This window comes from Moschus berezovskii, chromosome 17, assembly GCF_049115385.1.
Source record: "Moschus berezovskii isolate FMDL1 chromosome 17, NW_MosBer_1.0, whole genome shotgun sequence".
Classification (NCBI taxonomy): Eukaryota; Metazoa; Chordata; class Mammalia; order Artiodactyla; family Moschidae; genus Moschus; species Moschus berezovskii.
The window spans coordinates 21,584,809-21,611,303 of NC_142476.1; the positions used below are offsets into that span (position 1 = coordinate 21,584,809).

Sequence of the window (26,495 nt, forward strand, 5' to 3'; positions counted from 1 at the left end):
TGCCGTGAGCAGGGGCCTCTCCTCATCGTGGTGGGTGGGATTCTCATTGCAGTGTCTTCTCTTTGTTGCGGACCACAGGCCTAGGTGTGCACAAGCTTCAGTAGTTCAGTATGTGGGCTCAGTAGCAGCGGCTCGAGGGCTCTGAGTGCTGGCTCAGTAGCTGTGGTGCACAGGTTTAGTTGCTCCGCGGCATGTGGAATCTTCCTGGATCAGGGATCGGACCCATGTGCCCTGGGTTTGTGAGATTTTTATTTGAGATTTAAGTCACATAACGTAAGATTCACCATCGGCAGATGGATTCTTATCTACCGTGCCACCAGGGAGGTCCCACGGTGTTTCTTTTAGCACTTTGAACTTATCATTCCTCTGCCTTTTGTCCTTTATTGTTTTTTTATGTGAAGTCAGCTCTTAATTATACTATGGTTCCACTGTATACGTCTTTCTCTATTACTTCTTTCAGAATTTAGCCTTTGTCTTTCAATTGTGTGACTGGGTATTGCTCTCTTTCTATTTATTTTATTTTGGGTTTATCTTCTTATATTTGTAGATTGACTTTTTAAAATCAAATTTGGGAAGTTTTCTGCCCTCATCTTCTCAAATATTTTTTAGCCCTTTTTTCCCTCTCCTGTCTGGTACTACCATTATATATAGATTGGTATGTTTGATGTTGTCCTGTAGCTCTCTCTGATTCTCTTCATTATAATGTTCATTTTTTCCCTATGATCTTCATATTGGATAGTTTATATTGATCTTCAGGCTCATTGATTGTCTTTCTCAGATCTATTGTTGAACTTCTAGGAAATTAAAAATTTTGTTATTAAACTTTTCAACTCCAGGATTTTCATCTGGTACTTTAAAAAAAAAATTGAGATCAAGTCACATAATGTAAAATTCACCATTTAAGGTGTACAGTTCAGTGTTGTTTTTAGTATATTCACATGGTTAGGCAACCATTATTACTACCTAATTCCAGAACATTTTTATCACCCCATAGAGAAACCTTAGAGGCTTCCCAGGTGACTCAGTGGTAAGGAACCTGCCTGCCTATGCAGGAGATGCAGGAGTTGCAGGTTCGATCCCTGCATCAGGAAGATCCCCTGGAGGAGGAAATGGCGGCCCTCTCCAGTATTCTTGCCTGGAAAATCCCAGATAGAGGATAGAGGAGCCTGGTGGGCTACAGCCCATGGAAAAGCAACGGGACACGACTGAGCGACTGAACACACAAAGAAACTTTATTCCCATTAGCATTCACCCTTCCTACACCATTTGCTCCAACCTGTAGAAAACACTTCCTGTCTTGATGGATTTGCCTATTCTGGACATGAATAGAATCATTCAGTATATGGTCTTCTGCATCTGACTTGTTTCACATAGCTTAATGCTTTCAAGGTTCACCTGTATTGTATGTAGCATGTATCAGTACTTAAATCCATTTTATTGTTGAATAATATTCTATTAAGTGGATATAAATATATCACATTTGTGTATTCACTCTTCATCACACTTTTCTGTTTCTTGGAATGTCTTGTCATTTTGTTGTTGAAACCGAAAAGTTTGGATAATATAGCAAATCTGTGTTCTAATTTGTTTCCCCTGAGAGTTCTTGCTGTAGTTTTATCAGTGTGTTCAGTAACATGTCTGTACTACATCTGTGGAGTTTGATGTACAGTGTGTGACTGCTACTATTTCTGCTCAACATAATATCTTTATTGTATTTTTAAACCTGGCTTGGTATTGGCTAGTCCTGTGTAAGCATAGCTTGGGTCAGCCAGTGATTGTTCTTTGCTGGTACACTTTTGTTTCATTCTATTTCTCCCTTAATGGTGATGATTCTCCGTGTGTTTTAAAGGTTCAGGCATGTTTTAAGTTTGCTCTGGCTTTTGTTTTCCTCTGGGATCTCTTGCATTTCTTCTGTGCACCCTCTCATGGTTTGCAGGGCTTTGCAGATAGCTTGATCCCTCTCTGGTTTTTCCTTCATGGATAAGTGGAGAGCTTATTAAGAACCCTTATAGCTCTGCCATTTTCTGGATCTTCCTGCTAAATGTCTGGTCCTTTGCTAACTGCAACTTTGTGCTGCTACTGAGTCTATGTTCTTGCCATGCACTGAGGTTGCTACTCTTGTTGATGACACTGGAGTGGACCTCTTTTTCTGCTTAAATCTGAATCATGCCAGCCTCATCTGCAAGTGAATTGGCTAGATTTTAAGGTTTGTCTTCCCTTGGATGATTACCATGGCAACCCAGATGGGATGGAAGATGGAAACAACTCCAGGCAAGAATGCCACAAACTCCCACAGTTCTTACCTGTGGTTCTGTAGTTTTTCCTGAGTAGCCACTTATTTGCTCTGTGTTTTTTGTCACTTTCCAGAGCTCTGGAATGATTGTTTTGACATTACCATCTCTAGTTTTGTCATTGCTTTCTGGGGGGAGAGCATTTGCTAATTTCCCACCATATTTGGATATTCCAACACATCTGAACTCCCCTCCCCCCACCTCCAAATTGACTCTTCATTAATCAAAACTTTTGAGATGATGTATAATAAGAGTTTCTTTTTACTGCATATTCAGAAATACTAAAAGGTTAATATTTTTGAACTGAAGATTTAAAATAGAATTGTGGCATATTTTCCTACTACTTAAGTTCCTCTAGAACAGTTTTTATTATTATTGTTTCATTATTTATTCTTTATTATCTAATTTTTATTAAATTGTTTATTAGGTAAGTAAAATTTCCCTAGGATTATGAGCTAAAACATTTTTTGTATTCTTTAGTATTTTGTTTTTATTTTCTTTTATAAGCAGATTTTATATCAGCTAGTAATAATAAATTTGGCAAACCACTGCAGTACTCTTGCCTAGAAAAATCCCATGGATGGAGGAGCCTGGTAGGCTGCAGTCCGTGGGGTCACTAAGGGTCGGACACAACTGAACGACTTCACTTTCAGTTTTCACTTTCACACATTGGAGAAGGAAATGGCAACCCACTCCAGTGTTCTTGCCTGGAGAATCCCAGGGACGGGGGAGCCTGGTGGGCTTCCATCTATGGGGTCACACAGAGTCGGACATGACTGAAGTGACTTAGCAGCAGTGCATGAAATCTTTTAGTCCTGAGAAGTCCTTGAGTTAGTTTTATACACGTTATTTCCATTTTATAGGTAGGTGACTTAAAGGCACATACCTGGTAGTGGAGGAGGTAGTTAATGGTTGAAAGGCACTTTCTATTACGTGAGATTGTAGGTAGAATCAACTTTGTCAATTAAAATGCTCAAAACTGCTTTTAGATTTTCTTAGGATTTGGTTTGGATGTTCTTTAAAGGATGGCTTTGTGTAGAATAGATACTCTACTTTTTGGAGAAAAAATCAATTGTAATCTGTGATTTGAATTTTTGAATACATAGAATATAGTGATAAAAGTTCAAACATTTGCAGTGCTTCAGTTCACTTAAAACTCAGGGAAGTAAAATTTGATAATTTGAGAGGGACCATTTCGCATTTCTCTTCTTTAAACTGGCAGGGAGACTTGAGGTAAGGATGTTGCTGGGAGTGGGGGGAAGGGTACTTGAGTTCTGAGTGCCGACACAGAGAGGAAATAGGGAGCTTATATTTCTCTTGGACTTTGCTGTCCTGCTAATAGTGTTTGGGGGTATAGAAATGTTGGTGGAAGGTTAAAAAGCAGAAGAGCTGTTATTTTAATTGTTGTTTGGTCGCGAAGTTGTGTCCGACCGACTCTTTTGCGACCCCGTGGACCGCAGTCCTCCGGACTCCTCTGTCCATGGCGTTTCCTGAGCAGGAGTACTGGAGAGGGTTGCCATTTCTTTTTCCAGGGGATCTTCCCCATCCAGGGATCAAACCCGGGTATCCTGCATTGCAGGCGGATTCTTACCACTGAGCAACCAGGGAAGCCCATTAATTTAGTTCTTTAAGGTTTATAAGCCTTTAGAGCATTCAGTCCATAAAACCACAGCACAAAATCACACTATACCAATTGCCTGACAGAGCAGTCTCTAGTTGCACACAAAGTAAGAGAAAATAATCTTTTTAGGCATGGATTTGGAAGCTTAAGCATAGAATTAAATGATGGTCACAGATAAATCAGTTTTATGTTTATTAAAAATGTTTCCTTAGGAATTTCCCCGATGGTCCAGTGGCTAAGACCCTGAGCTCCCAATGCAGGGGGCCTGGGTTCCATCCCTGGTCAGGGAACTAGATCCCACATGTCACATCTAAGACCTGATGCAGCCAAATAAATATTTAAAAATATGTTTCCTTAATAAACATCTTGCATTTTTTTCATTTTGTGTGCATTGTATTCAAATGATTCTCAAATATACTTTTTGGATCACTTGAGGTACTGTGTGGTATGTTGTAGTTTTTAATTTGGTAAAATTAAATGACTCCCTAATGGAGTCCATCATTTATCACTAATAAGAAAGACAAGTGACTTTAATGATACTGAATAACATCCCCCACTTTAGCTGGTGGGCTTTGTCTTTTTCTGCATTTTAAAAAGATGAGCACTTTTGATAGGTTTCAAATAGCATGCTTTTGTAAAAAGTCACACATTATTATAAACATTATAAAATTCCTGTTGAATTAAAAAAGTTTTAGAACAGTATAGGTTCTGTATTATTCTGCATAATATAGAATTATGTGGAAAATATAGGAGTTTTCCCATATATTCACCTTTCTCCCTCACAGTTTCCCTTGTTAGCATCTTGCCTTGGTGTGGTATATTTGTTACTTTTGATAAACCATTACAGCTGTTCCTGTTGATTTTTTAAAAGCAATTATAATCTAGTTTAATAGATGAATGTTTTTGTAATTCTTATAAATAGTTGCGATAACTATCATTCATTACTGATTTTTTAAAATAGTCATATTGACCGTGAAACATAGTTCCTCTGATCTTTTTAGGGTGGGATAATCAGTGATGGCTCTGAATTGATCGGTCCCGTTGAAGCTTATCCGGATTCACTCACTGATAGCTTTCCTGAGTGCAGCACAGAAGGTAAGAGATTTTTGTATATTTTTTTCATTTCAGTGGTTTGATTGCTGCAGACTGTAAATCATATCTACATTGCCCGAATCAGGTGGATATAGGAGTTTGAGAGTATTACACTAATTCTAAGGTACTTTTTTCTTCACATTTTAACATCATGATATTGAGTACATGGTATTGGGTTGATGATATATTAATTGACAGCTTTTTTTTTTCTTAGTGATATATGAAATAATGATTTGTCCCACAATTAATGGCTTCTTAGATCTGTTGAAATGTGGTATAGTAAGTGTTCAGAATTTGTATTGTTTAGTGAAAGAATGCCTTTCTGAAGTTTATTTAGCTGGATCTGACTTTCGGATAATTTCAAAAGGGGCTTTAAAAGTTTAGTCATGTACCAGAAAGAATAAATCTAAGGCAGTTTTAGTATTTTTGATATTGTTTATAATAACATGAGTCTAAACCAAAGCAATTTTTATACTTTTAATCATTTTAATTCAAGAATGCTTAATCTCTTGTTTTTATTCCTCTCTTAAGCCATTCTTGAATTTTTAATGAAGATTTAAAAAATTTCCTTAGCTAGTTTTCTTCCAGAAAATATTTTAAATTTAAAAGAGAGATATATTTGGGGACAGGGCTGGGGAGAGTCTTTAAAAATAGGTAAATTAGATTTGCTTGAAGTCGCTTAGGTTTGGTTTATATAAAAGAAAAATCATACACCAGAGACTGTTTCTTGATCTGTTTCTTGAGTAAGAATTTATGGTAGAGGAGAGTGGTTTATGGCTGACACGAGAGGTGGTCTTGATCTCATTGTAGTGATGGTTTTGTTGGACTGTGTACTGATGTCATTGACACGCTAACATAGATCTGTTGCAGCAAATTCTCAGAATGTTTTGGTAGGAGCAAGAAGTCCCATCCATTTTGTGGATTGATGCACTTAAAATTTATTTTTCTTTTGGTGAAGAAAATCCACACTGAGAAGTAATTAAAATTTCTTATTTTTCATGGTAACTCCCCTTGACTTAAAAGCACAGTCCGTTAACTTACATCCGATGTTCTGTGTTATGTGTAGGCTGGGGTCTCCTTTGGGTCCTCGGTATCTTCAACTCCATCCTGAATCAGCTAAGATCATAGAAAAATAATATTGATAGTCATTTTACTTTACAGTCCATCAGGTGTTTTTTGAGAAAAATGCATCTATTCTCCATGACTTGTTTTGATCTGAGATTCTTGCTAGACTTGGAAAAATCTAACCACTTCTTGGGATCCCAAGGTGACTATTTTTAGAACAAGTTTCCTTGGAGGGTGACTTTTCTGGGATAACCTGATCTGGCTGTTGCCTCAGAGACCTCCTACTTTAGAGAAGGAGGGAGACAACATTTTCTGCTTGTAAAAACTTGCAGATTTGGTGATGTCCAAGAGTCGCAAAGAGTTGGACACGACTGAGCGACTGAACTGAACTGAACTGAACTGAAGAGAGGACAGGCAGGAGACTTAGAAAGGTTTGTGGGAAAGTGCTTAGTGAGGAGTACAGTTCCTGAAAACTACGGAATCTTTTTTCTCTCTTTTTGATTCAGGAATTGAAGGGTATGTGACTTGAGGATGACTCTATTCTTTTATATCCTTGATAAGTCTTTATTACCTAGGTAGGAGTCAGCCATGGTGAGAGAAGGGTGTCTCAGGAGCCTATTTTAGTAGAAGGTAATCAAGGATACATGACCACGGGAAAAACCATTGCCTTGACTAGACGGACCTTGGTTGGCAAAGTAATGTCTCTGCTTTTTAATATCCTATCAAGGTGGGTCATAACTTTCCTTCCAAGGAGTAAGCGTCTTTTAATTTCATGGCTGCAATCAGCATCTGCAGTGATTTTGGAGCCCCAAAAAATAAAGTCTGACACTGTTTCCACTGTTTTTCCATCTATTTCCCATGAAGTGATGGGACCAGATGCCATGATCTTTGTTTTCTGAATGTTGAGCTTCAAGCCAACCTTTTCACTCTCCTCTTTCACTTTCATCAAGAGGCTTTTGAGTTCCTCTTCACTTTCTGCCATAAGGGTAGTGTCATCTGCATATCTGAGGTTATTGATATTTCTCCCGGCAATCTTGTCATGTATGGATGTGAGAGTTGGACTGTGAAGAAAGCTGATCGCCGAAGAATCGATGCTTTTGAACTGTGGTGTTGGAGAAGACTCTTTGAGAGTCCCTTATACTGCAAGGAGATCCAACCAGTCCATTCTAAAGGAGATCAATCCTGGGTGTTCATTGGAAGGACTGATGCTGAAGCTGAAACTGCAATACTTTGGCCACCTCATGCGACGAGTTGACTCACTGGAAAAGACTCTGATGCTGGGAAAGGTTGGGGGCGGGAGGAGAAGGGGACGACAGAGAATGAGATGGCTGGATGGCATCACCGACTCTGTGGACATGAGTTTGAGTGTACTCCGGGAGTTGGTGATGGACAGGGAGGCCTGGCGTTCTGTGATTCATGGGGTCGCAGATGGTCGGACACGACTGAGCGACTGAACTGAACTGAATCAAGGATAGGAGTGGTGCAGAGGTCTTTTGTCCTTTGCTTAAGTTTAGAAGAGAAGGGGAAGAGTTATTATTAGGATGACTTTTCTTGGGATGGTGTTTTACAATGTGGAAAGCTGTTCACAATAAAAAGGTATTCATGTTAAAGGAGATATAACCTAAGGTGGGTTATAACCTTTAACTTATAGGATAGAGTGAGTTTGTAATTTATTGTCCCAACTGAGACACTTCTGAGAATTAAAGAAGATGCTATTGTACTTATTGTTCGCCAAGACCAGGACTGCTCTCTGGGTGAAAGGGCCACCCTACCTACAGTAGAGGTAGGATGTATTTGTTTCAGAGTTTATCTTTTAACTTTTCAAACCGATGAGTTTTCCTTGGAAGCAATTATCATTTTAGGAATATGCTTTTATGGGAGAAACTGGGGCAACATTTCTGTTAAAAACGCAGAAAAAGACTTAATGATACTCAAAAGTAACACTGAAATTTTACCCTTTCAGTGCATAAGTTAGTTTGCCACCTCTGAAACACCCTGGGATCCATGAAGAATGAAAAACAGGGACCTGGAAAAGCTGTTAATGTTTATGTTTTTCACCCCCTCCCTTTAAAAACCTCTATTCCTGGCTCATTGATCCTGCCCAAAGATACCTTGTTGACAAATACAGGTTCGAGTATCAGACATCTTACAAATTCGCTGGTATTTGAGAGGAAAAATGATTTTTAAATATCATGAGATTGCTTGGTATCCTGGGTAAGTACAAGATTTACTTTCACACCAAAAGGTCTGCCAGTCCCAGAGATAACCAAGAGAGAGGGCCTCTCGTAGGAAAGGGGCAGGAAAGCTCGCAGCCAGCCAAGCCCCACAGGTATGCAGGGCAAGGGAAGGTTGTCGAGGGACTGTGAAGGTACATGCTGGCAAAGCGGATTTAGAGCCAGAATGTGAGGAGGTGATACACTGCGTAACAGCTCCTCTGAGTGTAGTGTTTTAAATGGTGTTTTGAAGGTGGATTCATTTTTCATACTTGTCATTTAGTTTGCCAGTGGAATGAGCCAGCGGGGTGAATCTTAATATGTATAGTCTGCTGTGCCAAGGCCCTTCAGTTAGAGTTAGAATGACACATGGCAAGTACATCACCTCTCAGAGAACAGATGCAGAGGCTAAGTGATCATTATTTTTATTAGTACCGTAAAATGCAGTCAAGTCTTTACCTTGAAAGAAAGTTTTCTCAGGAAAGCATAAAGAGTTGGATTAGAGGATTTTTAAAAACTTTCAGTATTTTATATAGTAAAGTGTGATAGAGGAAACCCCTTTAAGGTTTTAGAAAACCCAACAATTTGGTGATTAACTGCTTAATGTATTTTTATTTAATATGAAATTAAAAAACATAAAAATTTTCAGTGGGTTTTTAGATGAAACGTTAACATAGTTTTCTATTTTTAAAATGAAGTGTTGGTTTGCTCTTCATCTCTTTTGTTCAGTGAAATGAAACTATATATTTTCTCAAAGATGAAAGAAGTTTTAATTGATTGTTAACATCTTACTTCCTTTTTTAAATTCCATCTTTTTGTTGAATTAAACTTAGCCATAAAGTTCCTGTGGCATTTGTGGGGACCTGGCCAAAGTGGTGGATGGGGATTGAGCTTCTTGGCATGTTTCTCTCATCTGTTGGCCTTTTGGAAGGATATAGGTTGCTTGACTGCATGCTGGCCTTAATATCGGAGCCTTTGATGTTTGTATAAGCTCATCTGGTAAACTGTGTCATTTCCTCTTTGCAGTACATTACTTGACTTCTTTTGCAGTTTTGGGAGGGACATTTTCCAGGTGTATGCAGCAAGTAAGAGAAAGTAATTAGGTGATCATAACCACAGATACAAGTTGAGAGATCAGCTTCTTATATGTAGCATATCTTAAGAGTAAATATTCTTAAATGTTTCCTAAAGTAGTCAAATTTACCTTTTTTTTTCTTTTTGATTTTGCCTGTAAATTGTGGAGTGAGAGCTGTCTAAGTGCTCACTGTAGCAATTGTAGACACAGGAAAGGGTCTATTAAGTAAGCTGTCTCGAATTAGCTATTTTAAAGTAAATGAGATGTACATTTTGAGAATAGAATCTATTGCTGGTCCATGTAAGGGACCTTTTCAAAATCACTTTCAGTTCAAAATTTGTGTATTTATTTGGTGTCAGGGTAATAATTCTTTTTATTATATAGAAAAGCACAAAGATGACAAAATTAAGATTTTAAATTTAAAGTAGAATTTATAGCAAATGTCCACCAGGTGGCTCCACAAGAACGCTGAATCTTATTACTGGGCTAATTCTAGGTGCTCCTGTACTACTTCAGAGTGTGTTTATTCAGTTTGAAGTTCCTTTTTCTCCTGAGTGCTTATCTACTTAACTTTTATTCGCTGTCCATTATTAGTTGAATTTTCTTTGTGGGGAAGTTTAAAATAAGTAGAAAAAGAATAAGTTGTTATTATTAAGCAGAAATGAGAATGTGTCATTGTGTGTATGTGTACATATAAAACATTTGACACAAATTACAAAAATTGACCCTTAACCATTCTGTGACTTTTGAGGATGACATTGTATATTAAGAGTTTAGGAGTCTGATGGGGCAAATAAAAATTTCACGATATGTTGTGGGGATAGATTTTAGAGGAGTAGGAACACTGGGAATGATATAGATAAATACCTTACTTTATAGTTAAAAATAGGAATTTCAGAAAAGTTAAGCCAGATGCCTGAGGCGGTCAAAGCCCTTCAGATATTTAACAGCAATCACAGACCTGTACTCTGAAATGAGATTTAATTTGGTATAGAAAGCTCAGTATGAACTGCTTGTGTGCTGGTCACAGATTTGATTTACAGAGTAGATTATGGAGCAGCATGAAAAGTTCATTAAGTAAAAATGGAAGCCAACTCATAGATCTTTGTTGTTCATTATAAGGTAACAGTACTAGGGTTGTAATTGTGATTGATGTGTTGTTTCCTGTGCTTATTCTTTTTTTTTTTTAACCAAATATGCAGTAAATGTTCTGATGTTCTTTTTATAAAATTTCAAGGGTGAAGCAAGACATGTATCAAGAACATTATAAAAATGTGAAATGTCAGAGGAATGGCTATTTTTAGTAACAATAGCTATTATTGAGTAATGAGTTGGTGATCAAATAGAGGAATCTTAACTAACATCAACTTTTAGGTTTAGGTGGTCACTTAAAATCATATTTATAAAGGCTTGTTTCTTAATGGAGATTGATATGTATGTCTTCTACCTTAGGGTGACCTTTGTTCTGCTAGCTAGATATCTTGCTTTGTGTGTGAAGCTTGAGTCATCGCTACTAGGAAAAGTAGAAATTCCCTTTCATTGACTATGGCAATATTTGAACCTCAGGGCTCAGTGAAAGCTATCAGCTAATAATAATGAGGCCATGTATTTTAGGCATAGTCGGCCATGAGAGACCACCTGTTGTTCTAAAGGAAACTGATCTCTTTTTGCAGAAGGTCTTCAAATACAGATTTCTGATAGCTTATAGTATAAAGATTTATTCTATGGCAACTCAACCTTTTCCCCTGGTGCCTGTCTTTCAGAGATGGTGTCCTAGACAGATTACACTACACTGCCCTACTCTGAGCAGTTCAAAGCACAGAAGGTGAGGGTAGGTAGGTGAACTGGGACGCTGTACAAACCCCTCATGTCTGTAGCTGCTTTTTAACCAGTCACCTGGGGTCCTCTAATAGCCCTGAGACTTGAATCTCTGTGATATGAACCTGGAGGCTGAACACTTTCATAGAACCTTTGACTCCCCCCCACCCCCATCCTTTCCAAAAAAGGCTTAGGTTTTTGACTTGATGGTGTTGGTAAAGGATGCACCTTTTACTCTTCTGATGGCCCAGAGGGCCCTTTTAAACATGGATTGACTTCAGGTTGGTTTAACTTTTGACAAATAGCCTCTGTATTGTCAGTTGTTGCCCTGCATTATCCACGATGTTCTTCTTACTCACTTTAACTGAGAACCTCTTTCTTGCTTGCAGCTCTTTTTATCTTACTTGTTAACTTTCTGGGTTTCAGGGAGCTAGTGTCCATTATATGTAGCTTTATAAAAAACAGGCTGAATGACAAGACCGTGGTTTCACGGAGTTGAGCAAGCACTGGATTAAGTAGATATTTTAAAGATATAAGATGAATAAAATAGGTACTGAGTATTTGTATTCCTGTCTGTCTTTGTACTCATTGTTGAGGTAGTGATGGGGAATGTTCTTCTTGAGCTGGTTGGGGAGAGTCTCAATGAAAAGAAGGAGTTAGCAATTGCTTCAATGTGGAAGAGAAACATCAGATAATACTGGGTTAGTTGCAGTGTATAGTTGAGGAAATATGGTGGTGCTAGGCTTTTCAGGTGCATCAGGGTACATCTTAAGAAGAGAATGAAAGGGAGAAAATAAGTAAGGAAGAAGCGTCAGGGGTTAGTCTGCTTTGTACAGATCTGTTTTTATAATCATCTCTGTCTTCTCTCAAGTTAGAAATTTCTTGGCACTGGCTGCTGGCTGATTCACATAGGTCTACGTTTTATAAATTATGTCTGTATAACATATCTTGATTTACAAACAAATCCCCAGTTTTAGCTCTTGCTGCTGCTTCTTTGATATCCTTCACACACGTAGCCTTAAGGACTTGTCACACACATACAGCAAATATGAGGAGTCACCTGTACTTCCAGCATGCAGAGGAAAGCACTGCTAATGTTTCATGTACTTTTCTAACCTTTTTTCCTGTTTGTGTTTTTTAATTTTATTTTTTATGTATTTTTAAGTGGAGGATAATTGCTTTACAGTGTTGTGTTGGGCTATGCTGTACAGCAGTGTGAATCAGCCATAAGGATCCATATGTCCCCTCCCACCTGAGCCTTCCTCCCACCCCTCAGGTCATCATAAAGCGCCAAGCTGAGTTCCCTGTGCTATACACCTGCTTCCCGCGAGGCTATCTGTTTTACACACCGTAGTGTATATATGTGTCAACGCTTTTCTCTCAGTTTGTCCCCTCTTCTCTTTGCCCCACTGTGTCTGCAAGTCCATTCTCTACATCTGTATCTCTATTCCTGCCCTGCAAACAGGTTCATCAGTACTGTTTTTCTAGATTCCATATATATGCGTTAATATATGATATTGGTTTTTCTCCTCACTTACTTCACAGTGTATGACAGGCTCTAGGTTCATACACCTCACTACAACGGACTCAAATTCGTTCCTTTTTATGGGTGATTAATATTCCATTGTATATATGTGCCACGACTTCTTTATAGATTCATGTCAGTGAACAGCTAGGTTTCTTCCATGTCCTAGCTATTGTAAATAGTGCTGCTATGAACACTGGTGTGTGTTTGTTTTTTTAAACTAGAATTATAGTATATATACTGCTTTGCAGTTTGTTGTTTTTGATTAATAAAGCATGAATACTTTAGCATTAAATATTCTCCTGTAACAATTTTTGTGCTTCATCTAGCTCGGCATTTCACATGATATACTCTGCATATAAGTTAAATAAGCAGGATGACAATATACAGTCTTGATGTACTCCTTTCCTTGTTTGGAACCAGTCTGTGAAATATCCATGCAAAATGCCAGGCTGGATGAAGCACAAGCTGGAATCAAGATTGCTGGGAGAAATATCAATAACCTCAGATACGCAGATGACACCACCCTTGTGGCAGAAAGCAAAGAAGAACTAAAGAGCCTCTTGATGAAAGTGAAAGAGAAGAGTGAAAAAGTTGTCTTAAAACTCAACATTCAGAAAACTAAGATCATGGCATCCGGTTCCATCACTTCAAGGCGAATAGATGGGGAGACAATGGAGGCAGTGACAGACTTTATTTTGGGGGGCTCCAAAATCACTGCAGATGGTGACTGCAGCCATGAAATTAAAAGACTCTATTCCTTGGAAGAAAAGCTATGACCAACCTGGACAGCATATTAAAAAGCAGAGACATTACTTTGCCAACAAAGGTCCATCTAGGCAAAGCTATGGTTTTTCCAGTAGTCATATATGGATGTGAGAGTTGGACTATAAAGAAAGCTGAGCGCCGAAGAACTGATGCTTTTGAACTGTGGTGTTGAAGACTCTTGAGAGTCCCTTGGACTGCAAGGAGATCCAACTAGTTCATCCTAAAGGAAATCAGTCCTGAATATTCATTGGAAGGACTGATGCTGAAGCTGAAACTCCAATACTTTGGCCACCTGATGTGAAGAACTGACTCATTTAAAAAGACTCTGATGCTGGGAAAGATTGAAGGCAGGAGGAGAAGGGGACGACAGAGGATGAGATGGTTGGATGGCATCACCGACTCGATGGACATGAGTTTGAGCAAACTGAGGGAGTTGGTGATGGACAGGGAGGCCTGCGTGCTGCAGTCCTTGGGGTCGCAAAGAGTCGGACATGACTGAGCGACTGAACTGAACTGATAAAAGTTTTTAATAACTCTATGATATTTTATCATAGGATATACCATATTCTCCTATTGTTAGGAATTTGTTATTTCAGTTGCACTAGTTTTTGTGATGAATATTCTTACGTGTAGGTCTTTTTTCCTACATCTGTGATTGTTCCAGGTATATATTGTTAAATTTCTGGACTAAACATATAAGCATTTTTGCATCTGACATATATTTTAAAATTGTCCTCCATAAACCAGAAGAAGTAATTTTGTCCTTTTGCTTCTCTTGCTTAGGCTAAAAATTTTTCTTTTCCTAACCTGCTAGTTCTTATTTGTTTGCTTAGTTTGAAACATTTGTCATTTAGAATTAAGTAGAATTTGAAAAGGGATCAATTGGTATAGAACATTTATTTATTACTTTATTTTACTATCTGACTTTTCCCTAGGTGTTTTTATGATCTTACTTTTCTGATCTAGTTTCATGTAATCATGATTTCTTTGCTAATAAGGTTGGAAGAGTAAGAGGAAATATGACTTATGTGACTAGATTTTTATGGTCAAAAGCCAAGAAACTGAGTGCACATAACTTTACCCTCTTGCCCTTTGGTATTATTGTTCTTGTTAGAAAGGAAAATCAAGCAAAGCATGAAACAGTATGATGTAATAGATGATGTAGAGGTTATAGTGACAAGACATCAGAGAGCAGACAAAAGATCTGTAACAACATTTCCTTTCATTTGTGATTAGCTGTATAAACTGCAGCATTTTTTTCTTTGTCTGTTTATTAATTTCGGAGGACCAGGTTATACAATGATAACCATTTAAGGAAGGAAGTTTGTATTGAATATAGAAAATATTTAAAATTATTAAAAAAAATCTTTTAAAGTTTATATATTTCTCAGAGCAGTGCATAAATAATTTTGTAGATGGCTATAAAGAGATTTTGATTTTAAGTGCTGTCTGTACAGTTGAAATGTGGCGAATTGAAGAGATTTCCACTAGGTCCAATGAATTTCATCTGATATGGCTTTAATGAAGTCTCTTGCTTTCAGGGAACAAAATTAGTGTTTTATGGGAATTCCAAGGATTTGTGGAAAAAAAAAAAAAGCTAAACCCGGAAAACAGAATATATTGACAGAGGGCCAAAATAGTGTCTAAAGTTGATTTGAAATTAGAACTTAGCTGCCAGTAAATGTTTTTATCCCAACTTACTTTATTTGGTATGAAGTAAGCAATTTGATGAGATGGTTGGATGGCATCACTGACTCAATGGACATGAATTTGAGTAAACTCTGGGAATTGGTGATGGACAGGGAGGCCTGGCGTGCTGCGGTCGATGGGGTCGCAAAGAGTTGGACACGACTGAGCGACTGAACTGAACTGAAGCAATTTGAGTCTGTAATAGGGGTTGACAAACTGTGGCCCATGGGCCAAGTCTGGCCTGCCACCTGTTTTTATATGACCTACCCTATAAGCTAGGAATGTTTTTTACATTTTTAAATGGTTGACAGAATTCCAAAGAATATTATTTTGTGGCATGTGAGCATTATGCGGCACTCAGCGCTCAGCCTCCGTGTAAGAGGCTTGTTGGAACACAGGCGCACCTGTGCATGTAGGTGTTGTCTGTGGCTGCTTTCCTGCTACAGCGGCAGTGTTGGTCAGTTGTGACTGAGATTGTATGGCCCACAGAGCCTAAAATATTCACCCTGTGGCCCTCAGAAAAAAACTTTGCTGACCCCTTATCTGGAACTGTACACTCAGATCCATCTTTGATTTTGACTTAGTGCTTGTTGCTGGGGAGATCATTTTCTTCTTTATGCATTACGTTGGCCAGTCGAGTTCTGGAAAAACCTGAACGAACTTTTTGGCCAACCCAGAACTTTCCTTCCTGAGAAACGTGGCAGTCCGTTTGTGTTCAGTGACTGTGCCGATCACATAGTTGTTCTCAAACCTAAGGTTTGCCTAACGCTGTTGTCAATCTTATTTAATGATACAAGTCAGTGGTTTTTAAAGCATAGTTTTCAGATCTCTACGTATTCATTCCTGAGATCTTTTCAGGGACTCTCCAAGGCAGAAACTATTTTTTATAATAATCTAGGATGTTATTTTCTGTTTCTACTCTGCTGACGTTTGTACTGATGATCGAAAAGCAGTGGTGGGTAAAACTGTTGTACCTGAGCATGAATCAAGTCAGTGATAGAGCCTGTAACCGTATTTGTTGCACATACTTAGAGTAATACCAATGCTTATTTCTCCTAGGAGATCCTTGATAAAGCAGTAAAGACAGTTAATTTTACTGAATCTCAACCCTCGGATATATGTCTTTTATATGCTATTATGTGGGATGAAATGAAAGTGAAAAAACACTTTCCATACTGAACTTCCCTGGTTGTCTTGAAAAAAAGCACCTTTGCAGTTATTTGAACCATAAACTAACTACTCTTTTCCTGGCACCCAATTTTTACTTGAAAGAATGATTGCTAGATAACTCATTGTTCAGACTTGAGTATTTAACAATTTTTTTTTTTTAATGAATAAAGGAAGCTTGCACTTCAAGGAAAACAATTAACAGTATTTGTTGCCAAATAGTGATGATATTCTAGTTCTCAACACCAAAATAGAATTTTGGAGAACCTGTATCAGCCACTTTGAGCCTAACAGTTTCGCAATACGTAAACAATTTTCTAATGAGGTTGGTGGTGATAAGTAGCAAATATGATTTTCTTGGAGCTATTGTAATGATGAAATTTATCACCATTTGGAGGCTCCATGTAACTCAGGAAACTAATATTTTCAAAATGACCAGAGTGTGATGTTACAGACTCATACATGATAAAAGATCCATTCAGTGTGTGAGACAGACCCATGGATTTGAATGTAATAGAAACAGAAATTACATTGATAGAAATTTATACTCCACATGTAAACTAACCTTTAAGAAACTACTACTCGTTAAGTTTTGTTGTAGTATCAAAAAAATGATAGCTATAGTTACTTGAAAAGGCTGTTAAAATACTCACCCCACTTTCAGTTACCTACCAATGTGACATTTTCTTCAACTCTTAACCAGAACGACATCTAACAGATTGAGTGCAGAATTAGACATGAGAATCTGGCCGTCTTCTGTTAACAAGATTTGCAAATATGTAGAACAATGGTACTTCTTAATTATTTTTATAAAAATTATGTTAACATAATTGTTTAAAAATTCAGTCTATTTTTAAAATACCAAGATCGGTAAATATTTACAGATGTAATCCATATAAACAAAAGCTCTTTGAGGTCCTTAATCATTTTTAAGAATGTAAAAGTAGAACAGGTTTAGTACCGGTTATTGTAGTTCAAGCTCATGTATCATGAGGTCAGTTATATGAAATGGAAGAAGTAATTTTCATTGAGTGAATGTTCAGTAGCATCCACTATTCATTTTCTGTCAGAAAATGAAGATGCAAATACTGACCAAAGCTTTTGCCAAAAGCTTGTGGAAGAGGCTGAAACATAAATTTCAAAAAATTCAGTTAAAAAAGAGCTGCATGGCATACATTTTCCAGATATGGATGGTTACTTAAAGGCACATCTCTGAGGATACATTATATTATGTGTAGTAAAATTATTATTATGTAATTGCTATAAAAGTTATAATTTAATCTTAGCCTGTTATATGCATTAACTTTTTTTCCCATTTAATGGACACGACTGAGCGACTGAACTGAACTGAAAGCCACACATAATAAGTTTTATTATTAAGTAACTGTGGTTGGTCACACAGTAAGTTTTAAGAGTTGGGATTCAAGCGCTTCTCTTTTCTAAAGTGCTTATTCTTTTCCTTTTATCATAATTCTGTTGTTCACAGAAGCTGTGTATATAAGCATCAACCTTCTGTAAATATAAGATCGTGTGGTAAAGACTTCTTTCTTATAATAACAGGTCTCGATAAAGACTTGTCTCCAGTTTTAGTTTGATGGTTAAGGCAAGGAGATTGTCTTCCAGAACTGTAGGGAGATAGTACAAAAATGAATGAACTAAGCTGAAACAAATTGCTAGACACTGACTTCCATCAGTCAGTTGCAGTCTTCCTGACTGACGTGGGTAGTATGAAAAAATGTTTAGTCTGTATGATTTGTATTCTTTTGGCTGATTCTCAGTTTAATATCTGTTCACTGTTGTGATCATATTTCTAGGTTTCTCCAGTGACAGTGATCTGGTATCTCTTACCGTTGATGTGGATTCTCTTGCTGAGTTGGATGATGGAATGGCTTCCAATCAAAATTCTCCCATCAGGACTTTTGGTTCCAATCTTTCTTCGGATTCTTCAGCACTAGGGGCTGTTTTTTCTGACAGTGAACAGAACAAAACAGAAGAAGAACGGGAAAGTCGTAGCCTTTTTCCTGGCAGTTTAAAATCCAAGCTTGGCAAGAGAGATTATTTGGAGAAAGCAGGAGAATTAATAAAGCTGGCTTTAAAAAAAGAAGAAGAAGATGACTATGAAGCTGCCTCTGATTTTTATAGGAAGGGAGTTGATTTGCTCCTGGAAGGTGTTCAAGGTACAATTTTATCTGTATTATTATATTTTGGCATGTTCTTATTTTGGTATTTGGGGGAAAATACACACACACACACACACATTTGGGGGAAAATACACACACACACACACCAATTTCTTATGTATAATCCTGTATTATTATATTTTGTCATGTTCTTATTTTGGTATTTTGGGGAAAATACACACACACACACACACACACGGAAAATACACACACACACACACACGGGGAAAATACTCACACACACACACACGGGGAAAATACTCACACACACACACACAGCAATTTCTTATTTATAATCCTGTATTATTATATTTTGGCATGTTCTTGTTTTGGTATTTGGGGGAAAATACACAAACACTCACACACACAGCAATTTCTTATGTATAATCCTGTGTAAAAACAAGACTGAAAAAAAGAAATTACTGGAGATTAAATTACCTAAATATGGTAATTTAACTTTTAATTACGTGGTAGAAGACAATATACTTAAGTCTCTGCTTTGATCAATTAATAAACACAAACAGAATTTTGAAAATCAGGCTTCTAAGTCCCTTGTTTGAATAATAATTTTTTTTTTCCTGTCATGTTTACCTGATTCTGTCAGGAGTATTCCTAGAGATTCTTTAGTACGTTTACTCTTGATGGCCTGAAGAGGCAAGATGAAATGGGCTTTTAAACTGAGAATGTAAAGGGTTCTTGTATTTGCTTACTATTCTGTTTTTGTTAGTTGTGATAAATTCTCAGCCAATTAATGGGGGTGATACAGGACATGGAGAGCTGAATGCTGCTAAATGTCTGTAAGTAGAACTTAGCCTGTTATTTATTTTTAAGCATCAGTTAGTTTGCCTTTCCCTTAGGGAAGCAGATTGAAGCATACTGCAATTCATAATCCGACGTCCTGGACACAATAGTCAAAGGTTAATAGGACCTTCTTCCAGTGATTTTCTTTCAGGAAAATCATCCTTGTTGTTGTTCTGTGGTCTTCGACTTGTCGGTACTGTTTAGACTGTCCCAGTCCCCTGGATTACTGACGGTTTTTCTTTAACTGCAGTACTTCCACCCTCACTGTGCTTGGTGTCCTGTAGCCAGAAGCCTCCTGTTCACTCTCCCTCGAGTATAAACTTTCCATCTTCTAGTGTGTGTGGTGTAAAAATGGATGCTTGGCCTTAAGGAGGGGAAGAAGGAGTGTGTGTAGTGCTGTCCTAACAACTTCTTAACTAGGATTTTGGTGAATTTTCTTGGTTTTAGCTTTCACACTCACTTCCACAGCTATCTAAAACCACCAGTTCCTGAAATTTTGGAGAGATTTACATTGCTCTGTAAGTAAGGCAGCTTCCTTGAGTTGACCAAACAGTAGCCACTCATTCGTCTACTTTTTAGCTTCTAAAATTTTATTGCTGCTGTTTTCTCTCTTTTTGTTCTTGAAGGGTTTTGCCTTAAAAATAATTTCTTTTACTGCCACATTAATGAAACTTCAGGAGGGAGCATCTCTTATGATTTGATTGATATATCATTTTGATATAAATTTTGTTTTTCAGGTAGTTTCATTGTCTTTTTTTGTCTGCTGGTGGGCTTCCGTCTATGGGGTCACACAGAGTCGGACACGACTGAAGTGACTTAGCAGCAGCAGCAGCAGCAGCAGTGGAATGTTACAATCTTAATGACTTACTCATTTTTCTTCGTCTTAATTCTCATTTGGAGTTAGGAATTTAAAATGGGGATGAGTTGCAAACAATTAGATCTAATGTTACCCTGTTTTCTTTCTATGTAATTTTATGCTAAAACACAAAATTGACATATATAAAACATATCAGTATGTTACTTTTTTGTCTAAAAGTTATTAGTATTTAGCCTTAGAACACTTCATAATGTTACCACTTGATGGCACCAGAAAAATAAAAATCTTTTCTTCAAAATGAAAATTATGGATGCATATCAGCAAATAACAAAAAATAATATTGTTTCATTATTTCATAATAATAATATTGTTATTTGTGATTATGGTGGTGAGTTATTTCTCCACTGCAACTTTATACCAAACCTAATAGTTCAGTTCAGTTCAGTTGCTCAGTCATGTCTGACTCTTTGTGACCCCATGAACCTTAGCATGCCAGGCCTCCCTGTCCATCACCAAATCCCGGAGTCCACCCAAACCCATGTCTGTCAAGTTGGTGATGCCATCCAACCATCTCATCCTCTGTTGTCCACTGATCTCCAGTAGTCTATTGGGCACCTACTGACCTGGGGAGTTCATCGTTCAGTGTCCTATCTTTTTGCCTTTTCATACTGTTTATGGGGTTTTCAAGGCAAGAATATTGAAGTGGTTTGCCATTCCCTTCTCCAGTGGACCACATTCTGTCAGAGCTCTCCACCATGACCTGTCTGTCTTGGGTGGCCCCACACAGCATGGCTTAGTTTCATTGAGTTAGACAAGGCTGTGGTCCATGTGATCAGATTGGCTAGTTGTAAACCTATTAGACCTCTGACTTAAGGAATATTACAATTTAAACATACTTTTCCTATTTATTTTAACACATTTCTGAAACTGCAATCTCTATTTCTGCCTGGATTAGTTATGCCATCAAGTCTAAAAAGTTATAATCAACTAATTGCTTTTAGCCTTCTATTGTTTATCCATAATGTGATCAGTTTTATTCATACAAACCATGGTGACCATAGTCCCAATTCTAACTTTTAACCAAAATGTATCATAATGTCTGTTTCAGGCACATGGTTATACATTTAACCATATTTAAATGTAACATTAGGGCAGTGTTTCTAGTCTGTGGATTCAGTTTAGAAATATACCAGTCACCACACATGGACATTATTTTTGAAAAATGTTTTCCCCAGTTTTATGGAGGTATAATTGACATATGACATCACAATGATTTGATATATGTATATATTGTGAAATGATTACTGCAGTAAGTTTAGTTAACTTACATCACTTCACATAGTTATATTTTTTTTCTAGTAATAAGAGCTTTAAAGATTATTCTCTTTGCAGCTTTCAAATATACAATATAGTATTGTTAACTGTAGTCACCATATTGTATGTTGTTGTTTAGTCGCTAAGTCGTGTCTGACTTTTTGTGACCCCATGGACTGTAGCCCTCCAGGCGCCTCTGTCCATGGGACTTCTCAGTCAAGAATACTGGAGTGGGTTGCCATTCCCTTCTCCAGGGGATCTTCTTGACCCAGGGTTTGAACCAGAGTCTCTGACATTGGCAGGCAGGTGTTTTTATTTAAGCACTGACCCACCTGGCAAGCCCATATTGTATGTTTCACCCCCCAAATTTGTTAATCTTGTAAATGAGAGTTTGTGTTTTTGACCGCCTTCACCCCTTGCCTCTGGTAACCAGCAGTCTGCTCTCTGTTTCTTTGAGTTTGGCTCCGTTTAGATCCCACATATGAGTGAGGTCATATGGTGTCTGTGTTTCTCCGACGTAATTTCACTTAGCATAGTGCCCTGAAGAATTTATTTTTATGGTTGAATAATATTCCGCTGTAGATTATTCACTGTATATCATAAATATATTTTTAATGCTTGTGTAATGTTCCACCACACTGTCTTTATCAGTCCATCTGTTGATGGGCACGTGGGTTGATTCGTGTCTTGGTGGTTGTGAATAATTCTGCAGTGAACATGGACACGTAAATTTATCTTTGAGATAATGATCTGTTTCCTTTGGATGTACACCTGAAAATGGAACTGCTCAGTCGAATGGTAGTTCTATTTTTAATGTTTCCTCCATACCACTTTCCGTAGGGGCTGCACCAATTTACATTCCTAACAACAGTGTATGACGGTTCCCTTTTCTTCACCTCCCTGTCAACATTTGTTATTTATTGTCTTTCTGATGATAGGATAGCCATTCTGACAGGTGTGAGGTGATACCTCATTGTGGCTTTGATTTGGGTTTCCCTTATGATGAGCGATGTTAAGTACCTTTTCATATACCTTTTAAGCGTTTATATGTCTACTTTGGGAAAATGTCTGTTCACTTCGTCTTCTCATTTTTAAATTTGGTTGATTTTTTTCCTTTTGAGTTACGACAATTCGGTATGTATTTTGGATATTAACTTTAAAAAAATTTTATAGCTACACTGCAGCTTCGTTGCTGTGCCTGGGCTTTCTGTGGTTGTGGCGAGTGGGGACTGCTCTCCTTGGGGTGCATGGGCTTCGGCTTCAGTAGCTGCAGCTTGCAGGCTCTAGAGCACGGGCTCAGTAGTTGCGGTGCATGGGCTTCGTTGACCTGTGGGATATGGGATCTTCCTGACCAGGGGTCAAACGCGTGTGCCCTGCATTGTCAGGCAGATTCCTAACCACTGGATCACTAGGGAAGCCCCTGGATATTATCTTGTTATCAGGTATATAATTTGCAAATATTTCTCCCATTGGTATATTGCCTTTGACTTTTTAAAATTTATTTTTTAATTGAAGGATAATTGCTTTACAGAATTTTGTTGTTTTCTGTCAAACCTCAACATGAATCAGCCATAGGTATACATATATTTCCTCCCTTGTGAACCTCCTTCCCATCTCCCTCCCCATCCCCCTCCTCTAGGTTGATACAGAGCCCCTGTTTGAGTTTCCTGAGACATACAGCAAATTCCTGTTGGCTATTTATTTTTCATATGGTAGTGTAAGTTTCCACGTTACTCTCAACATACATCTTACCCTCTCTTCCCCTCTCCCCATGTCCATCAGTCTGTTTTCTATGTCTGTTTCTCCATTGCTGCCTGCGTATAAATTCTTCAGTACCATTTTTCTAGGTTCTGTGTACATGTGTTGGTATACGACATTTATCTTTCTGACTCACTTCACTCTGTATAATAGGTTCTGGGTTCATCCACCTCATTAGAACTGACTCAAATGCATTCCTTTTTATGGCTGAGTAATAGTCCATTGTGTATATGTGCCACAATTTGTTTATCCATTTATCTGTTGATGGACATCTAGGTTGCTTCCATGTTCTAGCTATTGTAAGTAGTGCTGCAATGAACAATGGGATACATGTGTCTTTTTCAGTTTCGGTTTCCTCAGGGTAGATGCTTAGGAGTAGGATTGCTGGGTCATATGGTGGTTTTATTCCTAGTTTTTAAGGAATCTCCATACTATCTCTCATAGTGGCTGTATCAATTTACATTCCCACCAACAGTGCAAGAGCGTTCCCTTTTCTCCACGCTCTCCAGCATTTATTGTTTGTAGACTTTTTGATGATGGCCATTCTGACCGTTGTGAGATATCGCATTGTAGTTTTGATTTGCATTTCTCTGATAATGAGCGATGCTGAGCATCTTTTCATGTGTTTGTTAGCCATCTGTATGTCTTCTTTGGAAAAATGTCTGTTTAGGTCTTTTTTCCACTTTTGGATTGGGTGGTTTGTTTTTCTGGTATTAAATTGTACGAACTATTTGTATATTTTGGAAATTAATCCTTTGTCCATTGTTTCATTTGCTATTATTTTCTCCCATTGTGAGAGTTGTCTTTTCACCTTGCTTATAGTTTCCTTTTCTTATGCAAAAGCTTTTAAGTTTAATCAGGTCCCACTTGTTTACTTTTGTTTTTATTTCCGTTACTCTAGGAGGTGGGTCACAGAGGATCTTGCTTTGATTTATGTCATTGACTGTTTTGCCTGTGTTTTCCTCTAAGAGTTTTATAGTTTCTGGTCTTACATTTGGGTCTTTAATCCATTTTGAGTTTATCTTTGTGTGTGGTGTTAGGTTGAGTTTATCTTTGTGTGTGGTGTTCTGTTCAGTCACTCAGTCGTGTCCGACTCTTTGCGACCCCGTGGACTGTAGCCTACCAGGCTTCTCCATCCATGGGATTCTCCAGGCAAGAATACTGGAGTGGGTTACCATTTCCTTCTCCAGTGTGTGGTGTTAGGAAGTGTTCTAATTTCATTCTTTTACATGTAGCTGTCCAGTTTTCCCATCACCATTTATTGAAGAGGCTGTCTTTGCCCCATTGTATATTCTGCCTCCTTTGTCAAAAATAAGGTAACCATAGGTGCATGTGTTTATTTCTGGGCTTCCTATCTTGTTCCATTGGTCTATATTTCTGTTTTTGTGTCAGTACCATACTGTCTTGATGACTGCAGCTTTGTGGTATGGTCTGAAGTCAGGAACGTTCATTCCTCCAGCTCCATTCTTCTTTCTCAAGACTGCTCTTTTGTGTTTCCATATGAATTGTGAAATTTTTTGTTCTAGTTCTGTGAAAAATGCCATTGGTATTTGATAGAGATTGCGTTGAATCTGTAGACTGCATTTGGTAATATAGTCATTTTCATAATATTGATTCTTCCTATCCAGGAACATGGAATATCTCTCCATCTGATTATGTCATCTTGATTTCTTTCTTTAGTGTCTTATAATTTTCTGTGTACAGTTCTTTTGTCTCCTTAAAGAAAGTGAAAGTGAAAATGAAGTCGCTCAGTCGTGTCCGACTCTTTGCAACCCCATGGATTGTAGCCTACCAGACTCCTCTGTCCATGGGATTTTCCAGGCAATAGTACTGGAGTAGATTGCCATTTCCTTCTCCAGGGGATCTCCCCAACCCAGGGATTGAATGCGGGTCTCCCGCATTGTAGACAGACACTTTTACCGTTTGAACCACCAGGGAAGTCCTTAGGTAAGTTATTCCTAGATATTTTATTCTTTTTGTTGCAGTGGTGAATGGGATTGATTCCTTAATTTCTCTTTCTGATTTTTCATTGTTAGTATATAGAAATGCAAGTGATTTCTGTGTATTGATTTTGTATCTTGCGACTTTGCTATATTCACTGATTAGCTCTAGTAATTTTCTGTTAGTATCCTTAGGATTTTCTATGTACAGTATCATGTCATCTGCAAACAGTGAGAGCTTTACTTCTTCTTTTCCGATCTGGATTCCTTTTATTTGTTTTTCTTCTCTGATTGCTGTAGCTGGGATTGCCAAAACTGTGTTGAATAATAGCGGTAAAAGTGGTGACCCTTGTCTTGTTCCTGATACTAGGGGGAGTGCTTTCAGTTTCTCACCATTGAGAATAATGTTTGCTGTAGGCTTATCATATATGGCCTTTATTATGTTGAGATGGGTTCCCTCTCTGCCCAATTTTTGTAGAGCTTTAAACATAAATGGGTGCTGAATTTTGTCAAAGGCTTTCTCTGCATCTATTGAGATTATCATATGGTTTTTATCTTTCAATTTGTTGATACGGTGTATCACACTGATTGATTTGCATATATTGAAGAATCTTTGCATCCCTGGAAAAACCCAACTTGATCATGGTGTATGAGCTTTTTGATGTGTTGCTGAATGCTGTTTGCTAAAATTTTGTTGACGATTTTTGCATCTATGTTCACCAGTGATATTGGCCTATACTTTTCTGTTTTTGTGTTGTCTTTGGTTTTGGTATCAGGGTAGTGGCGGCCTTGTAGTATGAGTCTGGACGTGTTCCTCTCTGCAATTCTTTGGAAGAGTTTTAGAAGAATAGGCATTAGCTCTTCTCTAAATGTTTGATAGAGTTCTCCTGTGAAGCTGTCTGGTCCTGGGCTTGCCTTTTGATTTTTTAAAAAAATTCTTTAAGCTTTTTATTTTGTATTGGGCGTGGCTGATTAACAATGTTGTGATAGTTTCAGGTGATCAGCAAAAGGACTCAGCTATTCATATTTATGTATCCATTCTCCCCCAGACTCATTTCTCATATAGGCTGCCACATAAATAACATTGAGCAGAGTTCCATGTGCTACATAGGAGGTCCTTGTAAATTATCCATTTTAAATAAAGCAGTGTACACATATCAATCCCAAACCCAACTGTCCCTTCCCCCCCTGGTTTCCCTTTTGATTTTGTTGATGGTTTCCTTTGCTCTGCAGAAGAAGGTTTTTAGTTTGACGTAGTCCCACTTGTTTATTTTTGCTTTTGTGGCCTTTTCTTTTGGTTTCAAGTCCAAAAAATTATTACCAAGACTCATGTCATGGAACTTACCCTCTATGTTTTCTTC

At 37.8% G+C, this 26,495-nt stretch overlaps 1 protein-coding gene across 4 annotated transcripts in view; it reads left to right on the forward strand.

The window, feature by feature from the left end:
* The window catches only part of RPS6KC1 (ribosomal protein S6 kinase C1), a 203,184-nt gene that overhangs the window by 55,859 nt on the left and 120,830 nt on the right, over positions 1-26,495 (forward strand). For all 4 annotated transcript variants that reach the window (XM_055419061.2, XM_055419062.2, XM_055419063.2 and 1 more), the window contains exons 5-6: positions 4,914-5,007; positions 18,139-18,501. In XM_055419061.2, coding sequence (XP_055275036.2) covers positions 4,914-5,007; positions 18,139-18,501 — 457 coding nt within the window. The remainder of the gene's footprint in view (positions 1-4,913; positions 5,008-18,138; positions 18,502-26,495) is intronic.